Genomic DNA, 22,474 nt, shown 5'->3' with positions numbered 1-22,474 from the left:
TCTTTTTCAAAATAATAAGCCACGTCAGCTACGTCCACATCATTCTGAGTTTTCTGAAAGAATTTTGCACCAGATCAATAGTGATAACATCATTCTCACACAGAATGTTTGTGATATATTTTGGATCCAGTTTATAACGAGTTGTGATTGCCTCCTCGAGAACAGTCCGCAGACTCAAAATCATAAGGTTTTTCTCTTGTTTTGTGTTTTAATTCAATGATAATCTAGTAGGTCCTCACACGTTCAGAGCACGTTATTTCAGTGTCCTTATCGGTTCTTCTGACCCTAGCAGTGTTCACACACCAGCACGTGGCGGTGCCATTGCACTGCCTGGCTTTAAAGAGTCCCTTCTCATCACAGTCAGGATCATAAAGCCTGTCATTGTTCTGGATGGCCCCTTCAGGTTTTGCTCTTCTTCCAGACTTTGAGCCAGTCATTTCTGCCTTCATCATCAAACATTTGGTACCCAATTTTGAGCAAATGACAGTATTTTGTGTACCAATTGATATATGCTGGCATTGACTATTGGTGTTCACAGAGCAGTCTGTAGTCAGCTTGTAGTTTTTACAGACACATTCTTTCTGAGCTGCGGCTACCGCCACCATAACTGTGGCGAGTTGGAGCCCAAACATGAGAACCTGAGGGGGCACCGTGCCACGGGTGTTGCCAGGTCTGGAAGGCAAGGGGTGTGCATCAGGAGGGCAGCGGTGAGGTTGGCTCAGGGCCGGCCAAGGTTACCATCTCAACTCCGAGCACTTTTAAGCTCACATATGTTGGCAGCATTCAGTTATTTGTGGATTGTAGGACTGAGGGTCTCAGTTTGTTTCTTCCTGGATGTTAGCCACCCTGTGTTTCTTGTCATGTGAGGCCTTTGCAGTGTAGTCACTTGCTTCCTCAAAGCCAGCAAGGGGGAGTCTCCTAACAGATTCTGCTAGCGAGGGAGTCTCCTAGCAAAATGGGTTACAGTCTTTTGCAACATTATCACAGAGTGACATCCCATCACCTTTGCCATATACTAGGGGTTAGAAACAAGTCCCAGGTCCTGCCCACACTCAAGAGGAAGAGATTGCACAAGGTGTGCATTCCAGAAAGTGGGTATCAGGGGGATTATTTTAGAGTCTGTCCTCCACAGTAGATGCCTTCATTTTGGGAATTGTGTTCAGTTGTAGCAAGTCTTTTCTGGAAGGGCCTTTGCAAAACCAAAGCATATCCAGTAGGTGGTAGAATCCGTAAAATGAGTTACTAGAAGACCTGTTGAAAAAATGGGTGCTCTGTCTAGAAGTGTGTTGTCTTAAAGAGTGATTCTAGAAAAGGAATTGATTCATTCTGTGTTGTTCAAAGGGCAGAACTAGATCAGTGAATGAAAGTTATAGAAGCCAATTTCAGGTGCATATAAGAATAGTGCAAAATAATGTAGGATGTCTCAAGAAACAGCAAGCCCCCAGCAACTAGAAGTGTCAAGAGATGGCCTGAACGCATGCGGGAAAGGGTGCTGTGGGATGGAGAAGTGGACCATCTGCGGGTGTGAGGGGGTGACCCTAAAGGTCTTCGTGAACTCAAGATTCTGTGATGATTTTATCTCTGATTAATTAATGCATGTGTTTTGGTGCATGTTTTCAACACACCAGTTAAGTGGGCTTCTCTCTAAGATCTACCCCATTTGGAAAGCAGCAATTAAAAAGCCCCTGGGACAGTTTTCCTCTGGGCACCATCTCCCCAGCCTGAATGACTGTACCATCTGGTTTTAGGTGGAACACATCACTTAATTAACTCGTTTCAGTAATTCTCCATTCCCTGAAATATTGTAAAATGATGGAAGTTGCTAGAAGTTACATACAGTGTGGTACTGGGTAAGAAGGAGGAGGGGAGAAACTGCCTACTGAACACACCCACAGAAAGGCCAGAGGGAAGTGCATTCCAACAGCAAGCCATTGTCTCTGGGTGGTAGCAGTAAGAGGGATTTTTATCTTTTCACATTTTCTCTTATTTCCATAAAGGATGCATATTACTTTTATAAAGAAGATGTAATTAATATGGCAATTATGAATACTGTAACAACTTAAAAACAATTCATATGATAGAATGAGTAGTATATTTTTGTAATTTTATGTTTTGCCATCGTTCTCCCACCATGTCTTTAAATGTGCTTTTTTCCGCCTTATAGTATAGCTTCATGTTTTATTAAATGCAATCTAAAACATTTATTTTTATCTTAAATTTCTTTTTAATACTACATCAATACTTTTTAGTACAAGTTGAGTTTTCCTCAAGGAAGAGTTAAGAAAATGCCTCAATTCTGGAGTGACTTAATAGTTTTTTTGAAAGTTGTGTTAGTCTTACCTCATGCTGATCTGTTTGGCCATCTTTTGTGACTCAGTGAACATTAGAAATGTTTATTGTAGATAATGCTATCAACCTGCAATTGGACAAGCTGCTCAGGGTTCTCCTGGGCTGTCCACTGCATTCCCTTTTCTAAAGAATTATTTCATTTGAATTATTTCCTTTAACAAAACTAGCTTAAGGAAATTCACTAATTAAAATAGGCCAGTGATGTAGCTTTCCTATATTTATATATGTCTTAGACCTCAAAAAGAGCTAGAATATCAAAGTATAAATTATGCCTGTATAGTAATGAATTTGGCCTCCAAAAAGAAGTCTGGCTTTTGTCCTGGCTTCTGGGAAGTAACCTCCCAGTCTTTGGAATTTCCTGTGACTGGAGTGTCTTTGGTTATTCTTGGTGGGCCCTCTTGACCACACCTGATAGTTTATGCTGAGGAGATGTCAGGATGGAGCCAGCCACACCTGTAGTCTTGGGATGGGGGTTGGCCACACCACAAAGCCCAACCATGCGATCAGGGGGTTGGGGCTTTGAGCTCTGTCATGTAAGCCCACCAGCATACCTATGTAATGCAACTGCATATAAATTTGGGAACCAAGAAACTCAAAGGAGCTTCCACAACTGATAATGACATCACCAAGCATGGAGGTTGATGCATTCTGACTCCACTTGGAGAGGACTTGGAAGACCTCACCCTATGTGTCTTCTTTTGGCTTCTTATTTGTATTCTTTTATTGTAATAAAACTATAATCATAAGTAGCAGCACTGTCAATGAGTTTTGCGTCATTCTCACAAATTATTGATCCCAAGGGGGTGGTGGAAACACCCAGATTTGTAGCCAGTTGTCAGAAGTGCTGGTGGCCTGGGCCCCTGAACTTGCAACTGGTGTCTGAGGGACACTATTGTAGAAGATGGCCTGAACCTGTAGGATCTGGCCTGACTCGGGGTAGAGTCAGAACTGAATTGAATTGAGTTACTGGAGTATTTGTAGAAGCTGTTGAAGTGGATCCATTTTGAATACCACTGTTCAAAAAGGATTTTTAAAAAATCAGGTTCAATGAATGTGAATTTTTAAAATTGATACCAAAACAGCCCCAATATAAATAACCAACAATTTATTAAGTTGGTTGGGTGAGGGAGTGATTTTTTTTTTTTTTTTTTTTTAAAGAAAATAGTACTGGGAAGGGCTGATAATTTTATCATAAGAATAAGGATCTGGTGGCCATTCTCTTGGAGCTATATCCTAAGGTCTGCTTTTAATATGATGGAAAAATGTAAGCTGGTGTAAATAAGTTTCATAAAAAGGGTAGGTATTTGGATTCCCTCAGTATTGGGCACTGTGGAAAATGAGAATATTTGTTGGCCAATGGTGCTGGGAGGTCCTGTTGTCTATGGGTCTGTGACCCTGTCCTCTTACACCCAAGGGGACCCTGGGTCATGCCAAATCCAGTGAGAGCTCTACCTGGGGCAGGGCTCCTGGGATGGGGACCATCCTATCCCTAGACAGGAGTCCAAGGATGACAGGTGACCCCAAGGACAGCGGGAACAGCTGCCCAACGGACCACCAGACTGACTGATAATGCTTTCCTTTCTGGGGCTCAGAGCGGGCAGGCAGGCCTGCATGGATCCTTGGTCCCCTTTAGAATCACAAAATGACGGACCTTTAGAAGAGGTCCGAGACATCATCCAGTCCAGCTTTCACTGAAAAGATGGATTGGGAAGCTGGGTTCTGAGCAGTGAAATGGCTTAAACTCACCCTCTGGAGTTAGTTAGAGGCAGAATCAGGATGACAGCCTAACTTGCTGATTTTAAACTCAAGACTTTTTCACTACTACCAGCTCCTCCATTTTGCATTCCAAGAGTCTAAAACAGTGATAAGAAAGCTTTTTAATGAAAGAAATGTCAGGAAAAGAAGCTCTGTCTTTTCCCCCTCTTCTTCCAATTATTCCTCTTCCTCTCCTCCTCCTCCTCTTCCCCCTCTCTCTCCCCTCCCCCTCCTCCTCCTCCTCCTCCTCCTCCTCCTTTTTTTGCCACATTGGAAAGTGTAGTATCTGCATCTGTGTTAAACATTGTCATATTTCTTCTCTTTCACTGAAAATTTCCCCTTTTTGGCTACGACTTTAATATTCCTTATTAAGATACTACTGTTGAATATTGTCCATAGTTTGCAATAGGTGCAGTTTTTCCCATATACCACTCTATTATTAACTCCTTGTAATAGTTTTGTACATTTGTTGTAGTTCATGGAAGAAATTTTTAACACTTGTACTGTTAATCACAGTTATCATCCACCACCGGATTTACTATGTTATACAATCCCATGCTTTAATCTCTGGCTTTCCTTCTGGTGACATATATGGCTCTAAACTTCCCCTATCAATGAATTTCATACCCCATACAGCACTACAACTCTATTTTTAGTATGTTCTCAAGTAAACTGCGAATGATGATGTTGCTGTGTTTCAGACCTCTTTACTGTGCAAAGCCGCCATCCATGCAGGAGTGATTGCAGATGAACTGGGTGGCCAGGTCCGCGTGCTTCTGTCTAAAGGGATAAGTCGATACGAAGGAATCCTGGCCAATGGAGTGCTCTCCAGGGAGTGAGTAGTTTGCCTCTGGTCCTGGGTGGAAGGTTACTGTGAAGGCCGTAAGTAATCAGTTCTCAATTCTGAAAGGACAGCAGGGATGTGACACCAAGGATTTGTTAATTGGGAAAAATTCGTGTGCGTACTTAGAGCAGCATTTATGGTCTAGGTGGAAGATAAATTAGCACATGGAAAGCTCACTGGTTATGCTGACTTGTAAATTAAAATGGCACACACCTGGAGTCCCAGATCAGCAGAGTACTTCTATTCTCAGGTGCTTTAATGAAAGAGAGTAAAGGCTTATTCCTCTTTAGTTTTTACAGTTTCAGTAAAGGACTGATTATCTCCCATATTACGTAAGATATTGAAGGAGACTGTGAACCGAAGTGAATCTTTGCAAAACCACTGAGCTCTACCAAAGAACCCTAGAGACAATCTCTTGAGAAATAGTAGTTGGGGAACGAAACCAAACTTCTTTGTTTGGTTTTATTCTCTGCTCTTTCAGTGTCCGCAGAAAAAAAGTACATCAGTTGATCTAATAGTTTCGAGCTTGTATTTTAATGCTTTCAGATTTTCTCAACTTCTAGAGAGTGGAAACCTAGGGGCGTGTAAAACTAAATATAGGTTATAGCATTGTTGTTATAGGAAAATGTTATTTCAGTTCCATAGAACCAACTAATGAACTCATGAGAAAACTTTGGGACTAAAACCCGTGTCTGGATTGGGGTGTTGCCTGAGCTTAAAGAGGGGATTTGGAAGCAGTGACTGAGGTTAGGGGAGAGGCTGGGTAGTCTCCTTCCTGAAGGAGGCATGCCTGGGTTCTGAGGGAAGGTGGGAACAAGGCTTAGGAGGAATAAAAAAGACAGAAAGTCAAGGCCCAGAGATAGCCATGGGTGGCCTTTGGCCTGCCGTGCTCAGATGCTGGAGGCTGGCCAGTGGGTGGCCGAGGAAAACAGCAGAGTCCCTCCCTGGCAATCCTGAGTTCCCAGAGGTATAAGGGGAGAGGGCATTCTGATTCACCTCTTTCATAAGCAACACAAGCAATACTGAATGGAATCCACGAAAGACCTTCACCCATCCAGGACAGGAAGTGTGCTGGACACCAGGACGTGCAGGCTTACTGACATGTGTGTGCTCTACCTACCATGGCCTTACCATTTAGTTTCCCCTCCTGGATAGGATTTTTCACTATGAGTGGCCCCAAAGAGTTCTTTTTGTAGTGTCTGAACATTCAATGGCCAATTAGTCCCAAACATGTACCAAAGTTTTAAGATTTGAAAGCCTAGTAATAGGATGTCTTTGGAAACTAAAATCCTTACTCAAATAAATAAAATTAAATAAATATTTTTACATATATATCAATTATATATTTCCCTTAGCAAACTCTTTGGAACATTAAAATGTATATCCCGATTTATAGTAAGTGTCATCACTTCTTCACAGTAAGTCTTTAAATGTCAGCTTGACCTTGACTTTTGAGGATCTGTTTCTTTTTATGTGTTGTTTTGTTTTTTATGGTTCCTTCTATTGATACTGGGATGTTATTGCAGGAAGATATCAGTCTGTGGTCCATGTTTGTTGGATGCTGCTATCTCCAAATAAGAATGAGGAACTGGCCTTCGGTTTAAGTCTGGCTGTTTTTTTTTTAAGTCCCCTACCTATGTTTGTATACATTTGAATGCTTCTTTTGTAGGAAAATAGGATAGTAAAAAGTTTAACTTGTACCACTCAAGTGTTATTTTACTTTTATAAAAAAAATCTGTGGTAAAGCTATTGAATAAGAGTAGATTTTATGCTCTACTCCTGTTACATCCACTGTGCTTAAGACATATTAAGTTGTTTTATATAATTGGAGATTAAACTTCCATGCAGAAAGAAGAGTACAGAAATCTAGAGTCTTAATGAATTATAAAGGGTTTCTCTATCTGCTGTATGGTCCTTTGAACTAATTGTCTGCTATGATTTTTGTTTTGGTGGAAAGAGATAGAAAGTTCAGAATTTATCAAAGTTCCTTTTTCCTTCCAGCTCTGTGATTTTTTTGCACTGAGCAGAGAAGAGTAAAATTGTGTGCTAATGCAGTGTCGTCCATTTTTTTAGATGCCCAAATCTTCAGGGAGCAGTTGTTTTTATCTGTTTTGTTTTGCTGTTGGGAAACCACTGTACATGCGGTCATTGAACTTACGTTCCCACACATGATTGTTTGGCATTCAGGAAAAAACACAGAAGGAAGCATTGCAGCTGAGGAAGAAGGGGTCCCTAAAGTAAATATCCAGAGTTCTTCTGGGATTCATCCCAGGTCAGGTCACTTCCTTGAGTTGAAGAGACCAGAATGGAATCAGGAAGAGGGACTGACTTCAGACAGAGGCCGGCTGTAACCGTCAGAAGGGAAGGACTTTCTTTCTGTTTACTTGGGTTATTCTTTTTTTTTTTTTTTTTTATCATCATTTTATTGAGATATATTCACATACCACGCAGTCATACAAAACAAATTGTACTTTCGATTGTTTACAGTACCATTACATAGTTGTACATTCATCACCTAAATCAATCCCTGACACCTTCATTAGCACACACACAAAAATAACAAGAATAATAATTAGAGTGAAAAAGAGCAATTGAAGTAAAAAAGAACACTAGGTACCTTTGTCTGTTTGTTTGCTTCCCCTACTTTTCTACACATCGATCCATAAACTAGACAAAGTGGAGTTTGGTCCTTATGGCATTCCCAATCCCACTGTCACCCCTCATAAGCTACATTTTTATACAACTGTCTTCGAGATTCATGGGTTCTGGGTTGTAGTTTAATAGTTTCAGGTATCCACCACCAGCTACCCCAATTCTTTAGAACCTAAAAAAGGTTGTCTAAAGTGTGCGTAAGAGTGCCCACCAGAGTGATCTCTCGGCTCGTTTTGGAATCTCTCTGCCACTGAAGCTTATTTCATTTCCTTTCACATCCCCCTTTTGGTCAAGAAGATGTTCTCCATCCCACGATGCCGGGTCTACATTCCTCCCCGGGAGTCATATTCCACGTTGCCAGGGAGATTCACTCCCCTGGGTGTCTGATCCCACGTAGGGGGGAGGGCAGTGATTTCACCTTTCAAGTTGGCTTAGCCAGAGAGAGAGGGCCACATCTGAGCAACAAAGAGGCATTCAGGAGGAGACTCTTAGGCACAAATACAGGGAGGCCTAGCCTCTCCTTTGCAGCAACCGTCTTCCCAAGGGTAAAACTTATGGTAGAGGGCTCAACCCATCAAACCACCAGTCCCCTATGTCTGTGGTCATGTTAGCAACCATGGAGGTGGGGTAGGCGAATACCCCTGCATTCTCCACAGGCTCCTCAAGGGGGCACTACATCTTTTTTTTTTTTTCCTTGTTTGTCTTTTATCTTTTTCTTTTTTTTTTTTTTTAACTTTCCCTTCTTTTTTCAAATCAACTGTATGAAAAAAAAAGTAAAAAGAAAACAAACATACAATAAAAGAACATTTCAAAGAGACCATAGCAAGGGAGTAAGAAAAAGACAACTAACCTAAGATAACTGCTTAACTTCCAACATGTTCCTACTTTACCCCAAGAAAGTTACATAATATAGCAACATTTCAGTGAACTTGTTCCTACTACATCCATCAGAAATTAACAGACCATAGTCATTTCTGGGCATCCCCAGAACGTTAAATAGCTTATCTGTTCTTCTTGGATTATTGTTCCCCCTTCCTTAATTGCTCTCTACTGCTAGTTCCCCTACATTCTACATTATAAACCATTTGTTTTACATTTTTCAAAGTTCACATTAGTGGTAGCATATAATATTTCTCTTTTTGTGCCTGGCTTATTTCGCTCAGCATTATGTCTTCAAGGTTCATCCATGTTGTCATATGTTTCACCAGATCGTTCCTTCTTACTGCCGCGTAGTATTCCATCGTGTGTATATACCACATTTTATTTATCCACTCATCTGTTGAAGGACATTTGGGTTGTTTCCATCTCTTGGCAATTGTGAATAATGCTGCTATGAACATTGGCGTGCAGATATCTGTTCGTGTCACTGCTTTCCGATCTTCCGGGTATATACCGAGAAGTGCAATCGCTGGATCGAATGGTAGCTCTATATCTAGTTTTCTAAGGAACTGCCAGACTGACTTCCAGAGTGGCTGAACCATTATACAGTCCCACCAACAATGAATAAGAGTTCCAATTTCTCCACATCCCCTCCAGCATTTGTAGTTTCCTGTTTGTTTAATGGCAGCCATTCTAACCGGTGTTAGATGGTATCTCATTGTGGTCTTAATTTGCATCTCTCTAATAGCTAGTGAAGCTGAACATTTTTTCATGTGTTTCTTGGCCATTTGTATTTCCTCTTCAGAGAACTGTCTTTTCATATCTTTTGCCCATTTTATAATTGAGCTGTCTGTACTATTGTCATTGAGTTGTAGGATTTCTTTGTATATGCAAGATATCAGTCTTTTGTCAGATACATGGTTTCCAAAAATTTTTTCCCATTGAGTTGGCTGCCTCTTTACCTTTTTGAGAAATTCCTTTGAGGTGCAGAAACTTCTAAGCTTGAGGAGTTCCCATTTATCTATTTTCTCTTTTGTTGCTTGTGCTTTTGGTGTAAAGTCTAGGAAGTGGCCGCCTAATACAAGGTCTTGAAGATGTTTTCCTACATTATCTTCTAGGAGTTTTATGGTACTTTCTTTTATATTGAGATCTTTGGTCCATTTTGAGTTAATTTTTGTGTAGGGGGTGAGGTAGGGGTCCTCTTTCATTCTTTTGGATATGGATATCCAACTCTCCCAGCCCCATTTGTTGAAAAGACCATTATGGCTCAGTTCGGTGACTTTGGGGGCCTTATCAAAGATCAGTCGGCCATAGATCTGAGGGTCTATCTCTGAATTCTCAATTCAATTCCATTGATCTATATGTCTATCTTTGTGCCAGTACCATGCTGTTTTGGCAACTGTGGCTTTATAATAAGCTTCAAAGTCAGGGAGTGTAAGTCCTCCCACTTCGTTTTTCTTTTTTAGAGTGTCTTTAGCAATTCGAGGCATCTTCCCTTTCCAAATAAATTTGATAACTAGCTTTTCCAAGTCTGCAAAGTAGGTTGTTGGAATTTTGATTGGGATTGCATTGAATCTGTAGATGAGTTTGGGTAGAATTGACATCTTAATGACATTTAGCCTTCCTATCCATGAACATGGAATATTTTTCCATCTTTTAAGGTCCCCTTCTATTTCTTTTAGTAGAGTTATGTAGTTTTCTTTGTATAGGTCTTTTACATCTTTGGTTAAGTTTATTCCTAGGTACTTGATTTTTTTAGTTGCTATTGAAAATGGTATCTTTTTCTTGAGTGTCTCTTCAGTTTGTTCATTTCTAGCATATAGAAACATTACTGACTTATGTGCATTAATCTTGTATCCCGCTACTTTGCTAAATTTGTTTATTAGCTCTAGTAGGTGTATCGTTGATTTCTCAGGGTTTTCTAGATATAAGATCATATCATCTGCAAACAATGACAGTTTTACTTCTTCTTTTCCAATTTGGATGCCTTTTATTTCTTTGTCTTGCCGGATTGCCCTGGCTAGCACTTCCAGCACAATGTTGAATAACAGTGGTGACAGCGGGCATCCTTGTCTTGTTCCTGATCTTAGAGGGAAGGCTTTCAGTCTCTCACCATTGAGTACTATGCTGGCTGTGGGTTTTTCATATATGCTCTTTATCATGTTGAGGAAGTTTCCTTCAATTCCTACCTTTTGAAGTGTTTTTATCAAAAACGGATGTTGGATTTTGTCAAATGCTTTTTCAGCATCTATTGAGATGATCAATTGATTTTTCCCTTTCGAGTTTTTAATGTGTTGTAATACATTGATTGTTTTTCTTATGTTGAACCATCCTTGCATGCCTGGAATGAACCCCACTTGGTCATGGTGTATGATTTTTTTAATGTGTCTTTGGATTCGATTTGCAAGTATTTTGTTGAGGATTTTTGCATCTATATTCATTAGGGAGATTGGCCGGTAGTTTTCCTTTTTTGTAGCATCTTTGCCTGGTTTTGGTATTAGATTGATGTTAGCTTCATAAAATGAGTTAGGTAGTGTTCCATTTTTTTCAATGTTTTGAAAGAGTTTGAGTAAGATTGGTGTCAGTTCTTTCTGGAAAGTTTGGTAGAATTCCCCTGTGAAGCCATCTGGCCCTGGGCATTTATTTGTGGGAAGATTTTTGATGACTGATTGGATCTCTTTGCTTGTGATGGGTTGGTTGAGGTCTTCTATTTCTTCTCTGGTCAGTCTAGGTTGTTCATATGTTTCCAGGAAATTGTCCATTTCTTCTACATTATCCAGTTTGTTGCCATACAGTTGTTCATAATATCCTCTTATAATTTTTTTAATTTCTTCAGGATCTGCAGTTATGTCACCTTTTTCATTCATTATTTTGTTTATATGGGTCTTCTCTCTTTTTGATTTTGTCAGTCTAGCTAGGGGCTTGTCAATCTTGTTGATCTTCTCAAAGAACCAACTTTTGGTGATATTTATCCTTTCTATTGTTTTTTTGTTCTCTATGTCATTTATTTCTGCTTTAATCCTTGTTATTTCTTTTCTTGTACTTGGTTTAGGATTGGTCTCCTGTTCATTTTCTAGCTTCTTCAGTTGATCCATTAGTTCTTTGATTTTGGCTCTTTCTTCCTTTTTAATATATGCGTTTAGTGCTATAAATTTCCCCCTTAGCACTGCTTTTGCTGCATCCCATAGGTTTTGGTATGTTGTGTTCTCATTTTCATTCGTCTCTATATATTTAGCAATTTCTCTTGCTATTTCTTCTTTAACCCACTGATTGTTTAGGAGTGTGTTGTTTAACCTCCAGGTATTTGTGAATTTTCTAAGTCTCTGATGGTTATTGACTTCTAATTGTATTCCATTGTGGTCAGAGAATGTGCTTTGAATAATTTCAATCTTTTTAAATTTATTGAGGCTTGTTTTATGTCCCAGCATATGATCTATTCTGGAGAAAGTTCCGTGAGCACTAGAAAAGTATGTGTATCCTGGTGATTTGGGATGTAATGTCCTGTAGATGTCTGTTAAATCTAATTCATTTATCAGATTGTTTAGGTTTTCAATTTCCTTATTGGTCTTCTGTCTGGTTGATCTATCTATAGGAGAGAGTGATGTGTTGAAGTCTCCCACAATTATTGTGGAAACATCAATTGCTTCCTTTAGTTTTGCCAATGTTTCTCTCATGTATTTTGTGGCACCTTGATTGGGTGCATAGACATTTACGATTGTTATTTCTTCTTGCTGAATTGCCCCTTTTATTAGTATGTAGTGGCCTTCTTTGTCTCTCAAAACATCCCTGCATTTGAAGTCTATTTTATCTGAGATTAATATTGCTACACCTGCTTTCTTTTGGCTGTAGCTTGCATGAAATATTTTTTTCCATCCTTTCACTTTCAGTTTCTTTGTGTCCCTGTGTCTAAGATGAGTCTCTTGTATGCAACATATTGATGGTTCATTTTTTTTGATCCATTCTGCGAATCTATATCTTTTAATTGGGGAGTTTAATCCATTTACATTCAACGTTAAAACCGTGAAGGCATTTCTTGAATCGGCCATCTTATCCTTTGGATTATGTTTGCCATATTTTTCCCTCTCTCTATTAATATCCTTTATTGTACCCATACCGAATCTCTTTAGTACTGAACCTTTCTCCAAGTCTCTCTGTCCTGTCTTTGTTTCTCTGTCTGTAGGGCTCCCTTTAGTATCTCCAGTAGGGCAGGTCTCTTGTTAGTAAATTCTCTCAGCATTTCTTTGTCTGTGAAAAATTTAAGCTCTCCCTCAAATTTGAAGGAGAGCTTTGCTGGATAAAGTATTCTTGGCTGGAAATTCCTCTCACTCAGAATTTTAAATATATCGTGCCACTGCCTTCTTGCCTCCATGGTGGCTGCTGAGTAGTCACTACTTAGTCTTATGCTGTTTCCTTTGTATGTGGTGAATTGCTTTTCTCTTGCTGCTTTCAGAACTTGCTCCTTCTCTTCTATGCTTGACAGTGTGATCAGTATATGTCTCGGAGTGGGTTTTTTTGGATTTATTCTATTTGGAGTTCGCTGAGCATTTATGATTTGTGTATTTATGTTGTTTAGAAGATTTGGGAAGATTTCCCCAACAATTTCTTTGAATACTCTTCCTAGACCTTTACCCTTTTCTTCCCCTTCTGGGACACCAATGAGTCTTATATTCGGACGTTTCATATTATCTATCATATCCCTGAGGTCCATTTCGAGTTTTTCAATTTTTTTCCCCATTCTTTCTTTTATGCTTTCATTTTCCATTCTGTCATCTTCCAGGTCACTGATTCGTTGTTCAACTTCCTCTAGTCTTGTACTATGAGTGTCCAGAATCTTTTTAATTTGGTCAACAGTTTCTTTAATTTCCATAAGATCATCCATTTTTTTATTTAGTCTTGCAATGTCTTCTTTATGCTCTTCTAGGGTCTTCTTGATTTCCTTCATATCCCGTACTATGGTCTCATTGTTCATCTTTAGTTCTTTGAGTAGCTGCTCTAGGTGTGTCTCTTCTGGTCTTTTGATTTGGGTGCTTGGGCTTGGGTTATCCATATCGTCTGGTTTTTTCATATGCTTTATAATTTTCTGTTGTTTTTGGCCTCGTGGCATTTGCTGAACTTGATAGGGTTCTTTTAGGGTTTGTAGACCAGTTGAAGTCCTTATCTCTAATTTATCAGATCTACAGCTTCGTGGAGTAGACTTTCTCTAACTAACCAGCAGGTGGCGTCCACGAGCCACCTGTTCTCCACAAGCCAGATCTCCCCTGCTTAGCCTTTTTGGTGAGTGGGGGAGTGAGTCTTGTGGGGCCCAATTGGTGTACCAAGCTTGCGTGTGTAGTTGGTGTTGCCTGCCCTGTATGTGGGGCGTGTTTCTGGGCAGTCGGGGAGGGGGGGGTGGCCCTAACAATCAAATCTCCCTGATGATCCTAGAGTTTTAAAGCTACTGCAATAGTCTAATCCTTCAGTTCAGTCCTGCCACAGTTTGTCTCTGCCACTGACCCACAAGTCTTTGGTATTGGCGTATGGCTCCTGAGACTTGCAAGTGGGCCCCTCTTCCAGGCTGTGCACCCCGGGTCCTCTGTTGAGGGATGACTGTGCTATGTCACAGGTGAGTGCCGTCCCCCCAGGGCAGTTCTGGGCTGCTGGGCTGTGTTGGGAGGCTCCCCGTCTGCTCAAATGATGGCTGAATGGGGCTCTGTTAATTCACACTGCTCCCCCTTCCCAGCTCTGGGACATTCAGCTGAGGTTGCAGGGAAGGCTAATGTCCACGCCCAGTTTTGTGGTGTGTGCCTGTTATTTGAAGCACTTCCGTCACACTGGGTTGTCTGGGGCAGCTCTGGGCTATGGGGCTGGCGATGGGCAGGAGTGTTTCCTGTCCACCAGGATGGTGGCTGTGAGCGGACACCCCCCTTTTCTTGGAAGTTGTGTTGTTTAGTGAATTTTCTCAGCCACTGGATTATTGCCTTTTGTCTCAGAGCTCTCTTAGTTCTGCTCTTGACTTGACGTGCCCAAATTTCAATTCTTTGAAGCTTTCTGTATTGAGCTTCTTAGAGTAATTGTTTTAGAAAAAGCAAAAAGGATTTAAAAAAAAAAAAAAAAAAACGGCCCTCCTCAGAGATCTAATGGGTTATTGAAATGCTAATAGATAAAGCAACCAGGGCCATTAAGGAAAGGTGCACAGGGCAGAGAGATCAGCCTTGCTTCGGGATTTGCATATGTGCCTCAAGGCCTGATCTCCGCCCTTCCCCTTTCTGTGTTCACCAGAACTCCAAAAATCCTCTGCTTTTATTTTGGAGTTTTTCGTGTTGTTTTTTTTCTATGCCTGTCTCCTCTCTGTTGGGCTGGCTGCTCTCAGAGTCTCTGGTGTCTGGTCTCAGTCTATCTATGGTTGGAGTTTGAATCAGTAGAATGAGTTTCCGATAAGAGCAGCCACTGCAATTCTCCCTTCTCCTTCCTGGAGCTGACAGCCCCTCCTCCCCCGGGACTGAGCCTGGCAGGGAGGGGCGCGGGTCCCCTGGCCGCAAAAACTTACAGATTTCGCTGATCTCAGCAGTTCCACGTTTTCATGAGTGTTGTATGAAGTATGCCCAAAGACAGATTGCTCTGTGGTGTCCAGTCCACGCAGTTCCTGGCTTTTTACCTACTTTCCTGGAGGAGTAACTAAAACATACAGCTCACCAGTCTGCCATCTTGCCCCGCCTTCACTTGGGTTATTCTTGATTGCTTCTGTAGCCCTCAGGGAAGGCTGGTGATTCCAGTGAATGCCTCCGAACCCTAACTCTCCCTAGGGGGCTTTTATTTTTAAAAGAGGAGACTTATTTATCTACAGGGGTCTCTAAGTGGTAGTGTTTAAGCAGTTTAATAGAATGAAGTGGGAAAACATATTCCAGCTGATAATGGATGAAAGTGAGGCAGAGAGCTGTTGGAAGCAGAGCCTGCCCTAGAGTCCTCTCCTCAGGGTCGACTCAGAAGTTACCCTTCTTTCCATAATTACTCTCTGCTCAACAACTACTAAAAAATAAATATTTTAAAGCCTTGTGGCAGTGATTGAGAGAGGGAGTCTAGGCCCTCAGGTTGGCAGCATATTATTTGGGCGTATTTGAGCCCAATTCCAAGTGTAATGGTGCAGGGACGTTGGAGAAAGTGGAGAAAACAGACCAAATAGAAGCTTTAAATAAACGTTAGTGAAAATTTAAAAATGAATTGCAAAAAGTGTGCACCTTTCTTTAAGAGTCAGGAGAGCTGGGTTCTCATCCCAGCCCTACTGGGAATTCAGGCACATCCATGATCCATCTGGGTCTGAGTTTTTTCCTAGGAGAAGTGACTGGTGCCTGCATTACATTCAGTGCAGAAATTATACCAGAACCTTTAGGTGGGATCCTGGGGCACATGGAGTCTCTGACTGCAAGTAGACGAAGAATATGCAAGAGAAAGTCCAGTGCAGGATAGTTCTTACTACCTGTTACTTCTAAAAAGACCTTTTGATGGGAAGATACTTATGCTCTTGGCCAGAGTATTTTTGGATTCTCTCTGGATTTTATATTTCAGTACTCTTCTCTGTCCATTTCCAAATATAGTTCAGAATTAGACATTTAAAAGAATAAGTGATACTCCCAGATTATAAAATCATTGAATACCATGATGGTGGTGTTTACCTCTGCTATCCAATAGAGCAAATATTGTTCATATAAGGGTAATATGAGAATTCCAGATTTTCCATTCATTCTACTTATTAATTCTACACCATTGACTTAGAGAGGATTTTATAACAAGGTGAACGTGGTGTTGGGCACCAGGTATCTTTTATCTAATGAAGGAGGTGACTGTAGAATGGGCTGATTTGGTGAGTTCTCCCATGAGAGTAACACGGGCGGTAAAAGTACAGAAGTCAGAGAATTAGAGGTGGAAACACAGCAGGCCTGTCTGACCAGCAGGGACAGCCGGTTCAGGCCACGCCAGTGAGATGCTGTGATGTTTCTCCAGAAAACCAGAACCAGGAGCTAGTTCATGGCTTTGTGCTAGTGCTGGTTGGTACCTTAGGTTGGGGTTTGATGAGAGACAGACAGACAGACAGACAGGGTGGGCTGAGGCTGTCCCTGCAGGAACATTGCTGGGGCAGGACTACAGAAGAAAGTCTGTACAGAAGGCAACCAGAAGTGACACGCTCATCCTCCAAATGAGCAGGCTTCCTCATTTTTCTCAATGGTCCTTGATTGTTGTCAGTGAGTGGGACACCTTGAGGTGACTGCTGGAACAAGGGAGAGCTCAGGACAGTAATCCTTTCTGCCTCTGTCACCAGGTCTTAATTAATTGGGATCTAAGGTTGTTCCTGAGACCATATATCTGCACACCTTCCATCCCAGTACAGTGTGGTGTGATGGAAGCAGTACAGGCAGGAGTTTGCTTTAAAAGCAGTGCCTCAGGGCCCTGGCAACTTGTCCTCTATGAATTTAGGAAAGCTTCTTACCCTCCGAGGGCCTGCGTTTGCTGATCTGTGAAATACTGACGGTGAAGACACTAGCAGTGGCCTTGCAGGGGTGTCGAGAGGGTGACGGGGTAAATGTGGGAGGGCACAGGGAACGCTGTGACAGATAGGCATCAGCCACTGCGATCCAGAAAAGCCACTCACCGCCTCGTGTTTATGTTTATTGTTTCAGTGGTTCCCTGTCAGACAAGCGATTTCTGTTTACCTCCAATGGTAAGGACCCTGCTTTCCTTAAGAATTTGAATATTTTGAAATTCTTCACTGGTGGAGGATTATTCCGTTTCTACTATATGTTCTTAGCTCACTAGATATGTAAAATGTGAGGTTTTTTTTTAGATCTAATAACTTCAAGATGATTAAGAGTAACTGGTAAGTCTGGTTGTAAAATAAGCAGCTTTTTGTAAGACAGTCTTATGATTTAGATTAACACATATTCAAAGTTAAATACTAGATCATTTTAACAAAAAAAATCTAAAAAACAGAAATATGATACAGTTCATAAAAGTGAAAAATATAGCTAAGCCAAGGGGCTATTTACATGCATAATGTATAACAATGTGTGTGTATATGTATGTGTATATATATATATACACACACAATATATATATATATTTATACAACTGAAGGGGCTACTTATCTATAACATATACATATATGTTTTGATTACAGTTTCATTATCTATAATCAAGTGTGTGTGTGTGTGTGTGTGTGTGTGTGTGTGTGTGTGTGTGTATAAAGTGAACTCTCTTGAAGTCACACATTTAAAAGCACAAGGAAACAAACAGAGTTAAATAAGCTGTTTAAAGGGGTTACCAGAAGTATTTTGGGAAATTTAAAGCAAGAGAAAAATTTTGAATAGTTCCTCTGAGAATTATAAAACTCAAGACATACAACAGATGACTCAGAAGAAGTGGCTTTAGGTGCTAGATTGGTTGGTTTTCAACCTTTTAATTCATTAATTATTTTTTTAGCAGTGTTAACCTTTCTTTAAATGAAATATTTTGTGGACATCCAGTATCCAAGTCAGATTTAGACCCCTGGTCTGGTTAAGCCAAGGTGGCCCAGAACCTTGCAACATGCTGCAGGCTGCATGCTCAAGAGCCAGTCGGTGCTACTGCAGAACCTTTGAGCATCTCCCAACACAGACATGGTGCAAGGGCCACTGTCAGGGTGCCTGGCAGGTCTCCACTTGTGAGCAGAATTGAATGAAGTGGCTGCCCAGGCTCAGCGCAGATCCTCATCGGGTGGTGTACAAGCATTCTGTGGCCTGGCCACCCTCATCAGTACAGTAACTCGTCCACTGAAGAGAATGTGGTTAGAGTCAAGCAAAGGAAGATTATTTGAGAACGAAGTTCCTCCTGTAATAGGAGCTTGGGGGTTGACTAAACTTGTGGCTCCAGCTTTTGCCCCAGGGTGTTTATCCCATTCAGTGAGAATATGGACAGTGGAGTTTGGTTCTTATTCACCTAATGGAAACCAAGAAATGAAATATAACTAATTCAGTCATGTATATTAAAATTCAGAGTAAGAGAGATATCTGAAAATGAAGGTCTTTTTGAATATGACAAAGTGGATAGAAAGTGGAGTGTGTTTCATTGTATTAATTTCAGGTTGGTGTTGAAATTGTTTCCTCTGAATTTCGAAGAGCTGTAATTCATCAATCTTGAGACTTCACACTAAGTATTTCTCAATTTCAGGAGCCTCAGTCTATCATTAGCATAACATTTTATCACATTTCATTGGAGAACACTGTGTATTTCCAATTTAGAGCACGCAATAGAAATTTTAGAAGTGATTTCAAATTTGCCACGTCTGGCATGTTGAAACAAAACCAGTTTTTTATCCTTCATACCTGTCACATGATAGGGTTTAAAGGATTTTTTCCCTTCAGGTTACATAGCACCAAGTATACTGGTGCTTCCAGTATACTGTGACATAAAAATGCACAAGTCAATAAGCCCAATTAGCATTTTGCAGAAAATGTTTTCTTTTAAAATCTAGCCACCTTTAAACTTCTGCCACAAAGAATGAGAATTGAAATGACATTTATTCTAAGATAGGTTTCCTTTATGTTAGATTTTAACAGAGAAAATGCTTTTAAATATTGCAATTTGATTAGTAGTTATCTTGACTATAGTTACTGAGCATGATTATATAAAATAAAGACTTTTTAGCTTCTCTATCATGGAAAATATTCTGTTTAAGTATTCTTCCTCAGCAAAAAAGTAAAATATTTCAAGGAAAACAATATGAATATGTTGTCTTTGCCCAGGAAAAAAAGTATGGCTTTTATTTTCTTGTACAAGGTGTAGTTAATGTGCTATGGATAGATGTTGGGTAGAATTTACTGATCTTCAAAGGACCTAAATACACCTGCTCGCAAGGGTACAGAGAATGGAACCCTTCTGTGATCCCAAATCCTTGACAGAGAGAACCTCTGCATTTTAAAACTTTAAGACATTTAACTTTGTTGAAATCAGGGTGAATTTAAAAGGGTAGAAAAAAAATCTATAGTGGGGGCAAACAGGTAGCACTTACATGGATGTGATTTTGGTGAGGTCTATTTAAAAGAAAAGCAGGAAGCATTTCAGGATACTATAGTAAAAATGAGTCCAGTGCAAGTTTGGGTCCAAAAAAAGCTAGTAATTAAACAGTTGATTCAATTTCAGAGTAATTCTAGGTGAACAGAGGCACTTTTTGGGGGGCTTTCATTTTATGTCTATGTCTAAAATGTTTTACTGCCCTTTTTTCCTAGATTGCAGTAGATCCTTGAGTTTGGAACCCGACAGGCAAATCAGAGCTTCCTCCTCTTGGCAGTGGGTCAATGAGGTTGGAGAACAGGTTCACTGGTCCGCAGGCCAGGCCTGGCTTCAGGATCAAGGCCCATCGTGGGCTTCGGGTGACAGCGGCAACGACCACAGACAACGAGAGTGGCTGGAGATAGATTTGGGGGAGAAGAAGAAAATAACAGGTACTTAAGCAAGTGCAGGAGCAGTTTTATGAATGCAAAATGACTCACAGTTGTAATTATGCTTTTGATTAATGTAGGTGCCTTTCTCTAACTCAAAATAATTGCAATGGTTTGAAAATGTTACAAATCTCATATTATCTGTGTAAAAAGAACCTGGGTGTAGATTGCAAATATCAGTACAGGAGTTCCCTTTCACCTCCTTTATGGATATCTGGATTAGAGAGATGATAACTCAATGGTGAAACCTTTTTACAGTATATTGTCAGGTGGAAGCACTCATCTTTTCATCTGGTCTCTAAACACAACTAATAGAAGTTGGCTTATAACATAATTTGAGATTTCAAGTGAGAAAAAAGTGAAATTTGAATTATGATATATATGTTATATATACTATATTTAAAAACTAACCTATAAATAATATTTTCTTATAAGGAATTAGGACCACAGGATCCACACAGTCCAATTTCAACTTTTACGTTAAGAGTTTTGTGATGAACTTCAAAAACAACAACTCCAAATGGAGGACCTATAAAGGAATTCTGAATAATGAAGAAAAGGTAAGGGAAACTCTGGATGAAAGAAAGTTGAGTAGGGGGAGCAGACCTCCAAATATTTTCATGAGTGTGTTTACTTTCTATTTTTCATTAACACAAGATATATGGCAGTGCTTCCTGGAACATGCAAGAATAAGAAAAGTGTCAATAAATACCTTTAAACATCTTTGAGATTTAATTGTTTTATACTTCAGGAATGACATACTTGGGATTTTCTTCAGAAGTGAAAGTTGGTAACTTAAAATTATTGCTTCAGAAGGGTGTGGTGGAAGTTTGGGCTGGAAATTTGTATTGGTATGGTATTAGAGATAACGCAAGTTAGAAGAGGGATGGTGTTCTAGTTTGCTAATGCTGCTGGAATGCAAAACACCAGAAATGGATTGGCTTTTATCAAGAGGGTTTATTTGGTTACACAGTTATAGTCTTAAGGCCATAAAGTGTCCAAGGTAATGCATCAACAATCGGGTACCTTCACTGGAGGATGGCCAGTGGTGTCTGGAAGACCTCTGTTAGCTGGGAAGGCTGGTATTTGCTCAAACTTCTGGTTTCAAAATGGCTTTCTCCCAGGATGTTCCTCTCTAGGCTTCAGCTTCTCTCCAATATGTCAGTCTCAGTTGCTCTTGGGGCGTTTGTCCTCTCTTAGCTTGGAGCAAAGTCTGCTTTCAAAGGCTGTCTCCAAAATGTCTCTGTAAACTGCAGTGCTTCTCTCAGCTCCTGTGCATTCTTCAAAGTGTCCCTCCTGGCTGTTGCTTCTCTTCAAAATGTCACTCTCAGCTACACTGAGTTCCTTCTGTTTGTCAGCTCATTTATATGGCTCCAGTGATTTAATTTAGACCCACCCTGAATGGGTGGGGTGACACCTCCATGGAAATTATCCAGAGTCATCACCCACAGATGGGTGTGGGGTGCATCTCCACAGAAACACTCAAAGGATTCTAAAATCTAATCAACACTAACATGTCTGCCCACAGAAGATTGCATCAAAGATAATGGCATTCTGGGGGGCATAATACATTGAACTGGCACAGATGGCAACAGTGAGAGTTTATGACTTGTGTTCTTGAGATTGTAAATCAGTAGCATCATGCTAATGTAGAAAGGTCAAAAATGCCTACGTGATTTTTTAATTGTAATAACATATATATAACATAAAATTTGCCATTTTAACCATTTTTAAGTATACAGTTCATTAATTGCTCTTACAATGTTGTGCTACCATCACCACCTTCAATTACTGAAACTTTTTCATCACCAAAAACAGAATGTCTTTACCCTCCCCATTTCCCATCCTCCCCTTCCCAGAACTGATAACCTCTAATCTACTTTCTGTTTATGTACTTCCTTATTCCAGATATTTCATATAAGTAGAACACATAGATTATTTGTCCTTTTGTGCTGGTTTATTTCACTTAGCATAATGTTTTCAAGGTTGTTCCATGTTATAGCATGTATCATTCCTTTAATGGCTGAATATTATCTGATTATAAAGATATATACCAAATTTTGTTTATCCGTCTTTTGGTGGAGACTTGTGTTGTTTCCACCTTTTGGCTATTGCATGGGCAATTTTAACTTCATCCAGAATGAGATTTAAATAAGAAAAACAGATAGCAGTATTACCAAGATAGATAATTTGGCCTTTGTTTGTAAAGCCTTGTATCTTCAGTAACAAAAATGTGCAAAAAATGCAACAGATGTAGAATCCTTACTTTGGAGGTTTTATATAACCAAGTGTTCCAGTTTGCTAAAGCTGCCAAAATGCAATATAGCAGAAATGGATTTGATTTTTATTCAGTTCAGTTTTACTGAGATATATTCACATACCATATAGTCATCCATGGTTTATAATCAACTGTTCATAGTTCCATCATATAATTGTGCATTCGTCACCACAGTCAATGTTTGAACATTTTCATTATTCCAGAATGAATGAAAATAAGAATAAAAAATAAAAGTAAAAAAGAACACCCAAATCATTCCACTACCCCCTA

General features: G+C 40.0%; 1 protein-coding gene across 2 annotated transcripts in view; it reads left to right on the top strand.

The window, feature by feature from the left end:
- DCBLD1 (discoidin, CUB and LCCL domain containing 1) overlaps positions 1-22,474 on the top strand; it is an 83,609-nt gene that overhangs the window by 46,934 nt on the left and 14,201 nt on the right. For both annotated transcript variants that reach the window (XM_037844359.1, XM_037844360.1), the window contains exons 6-9: positions 4,806-4,939; positions 17,131-17,171; positions 19,714-19,929; positions 20,362-20,486. In XM_037844359.1, coding sequence (XP_037700287.1) covers positions 4,806-4,939; positions 17,131-17,171; positions 19,714-19,929; positions 20,362-20,486 — 516 coding nt within the window. The remainder of the gene's footprint in view (positions 1-4,805; positions 4,940-17,130; positions 17,172-19,713; positions 19,930-20,361; positions 20,487-22,474) is intronic.

This window comes from Choloepus didactylus, chromosome 7 (assembly GCF_015220235.1).
Source record: "Choloepus didactylus isolate mChoDid1 chromosome 7, mChoDid1.pri, whole genome shotgun sequence".
NCBI classification, from domain to species: Eukaryota; Metazoa; Chordata; class Mammalia; order Pilosa; family Megalonychidae; genus Choloepus; species Choloepus didactylus.
Note: the sequence above shows the minus strand (reverse complement) of the source record. Positions and strands in the feature narration are given on the sequence as shown.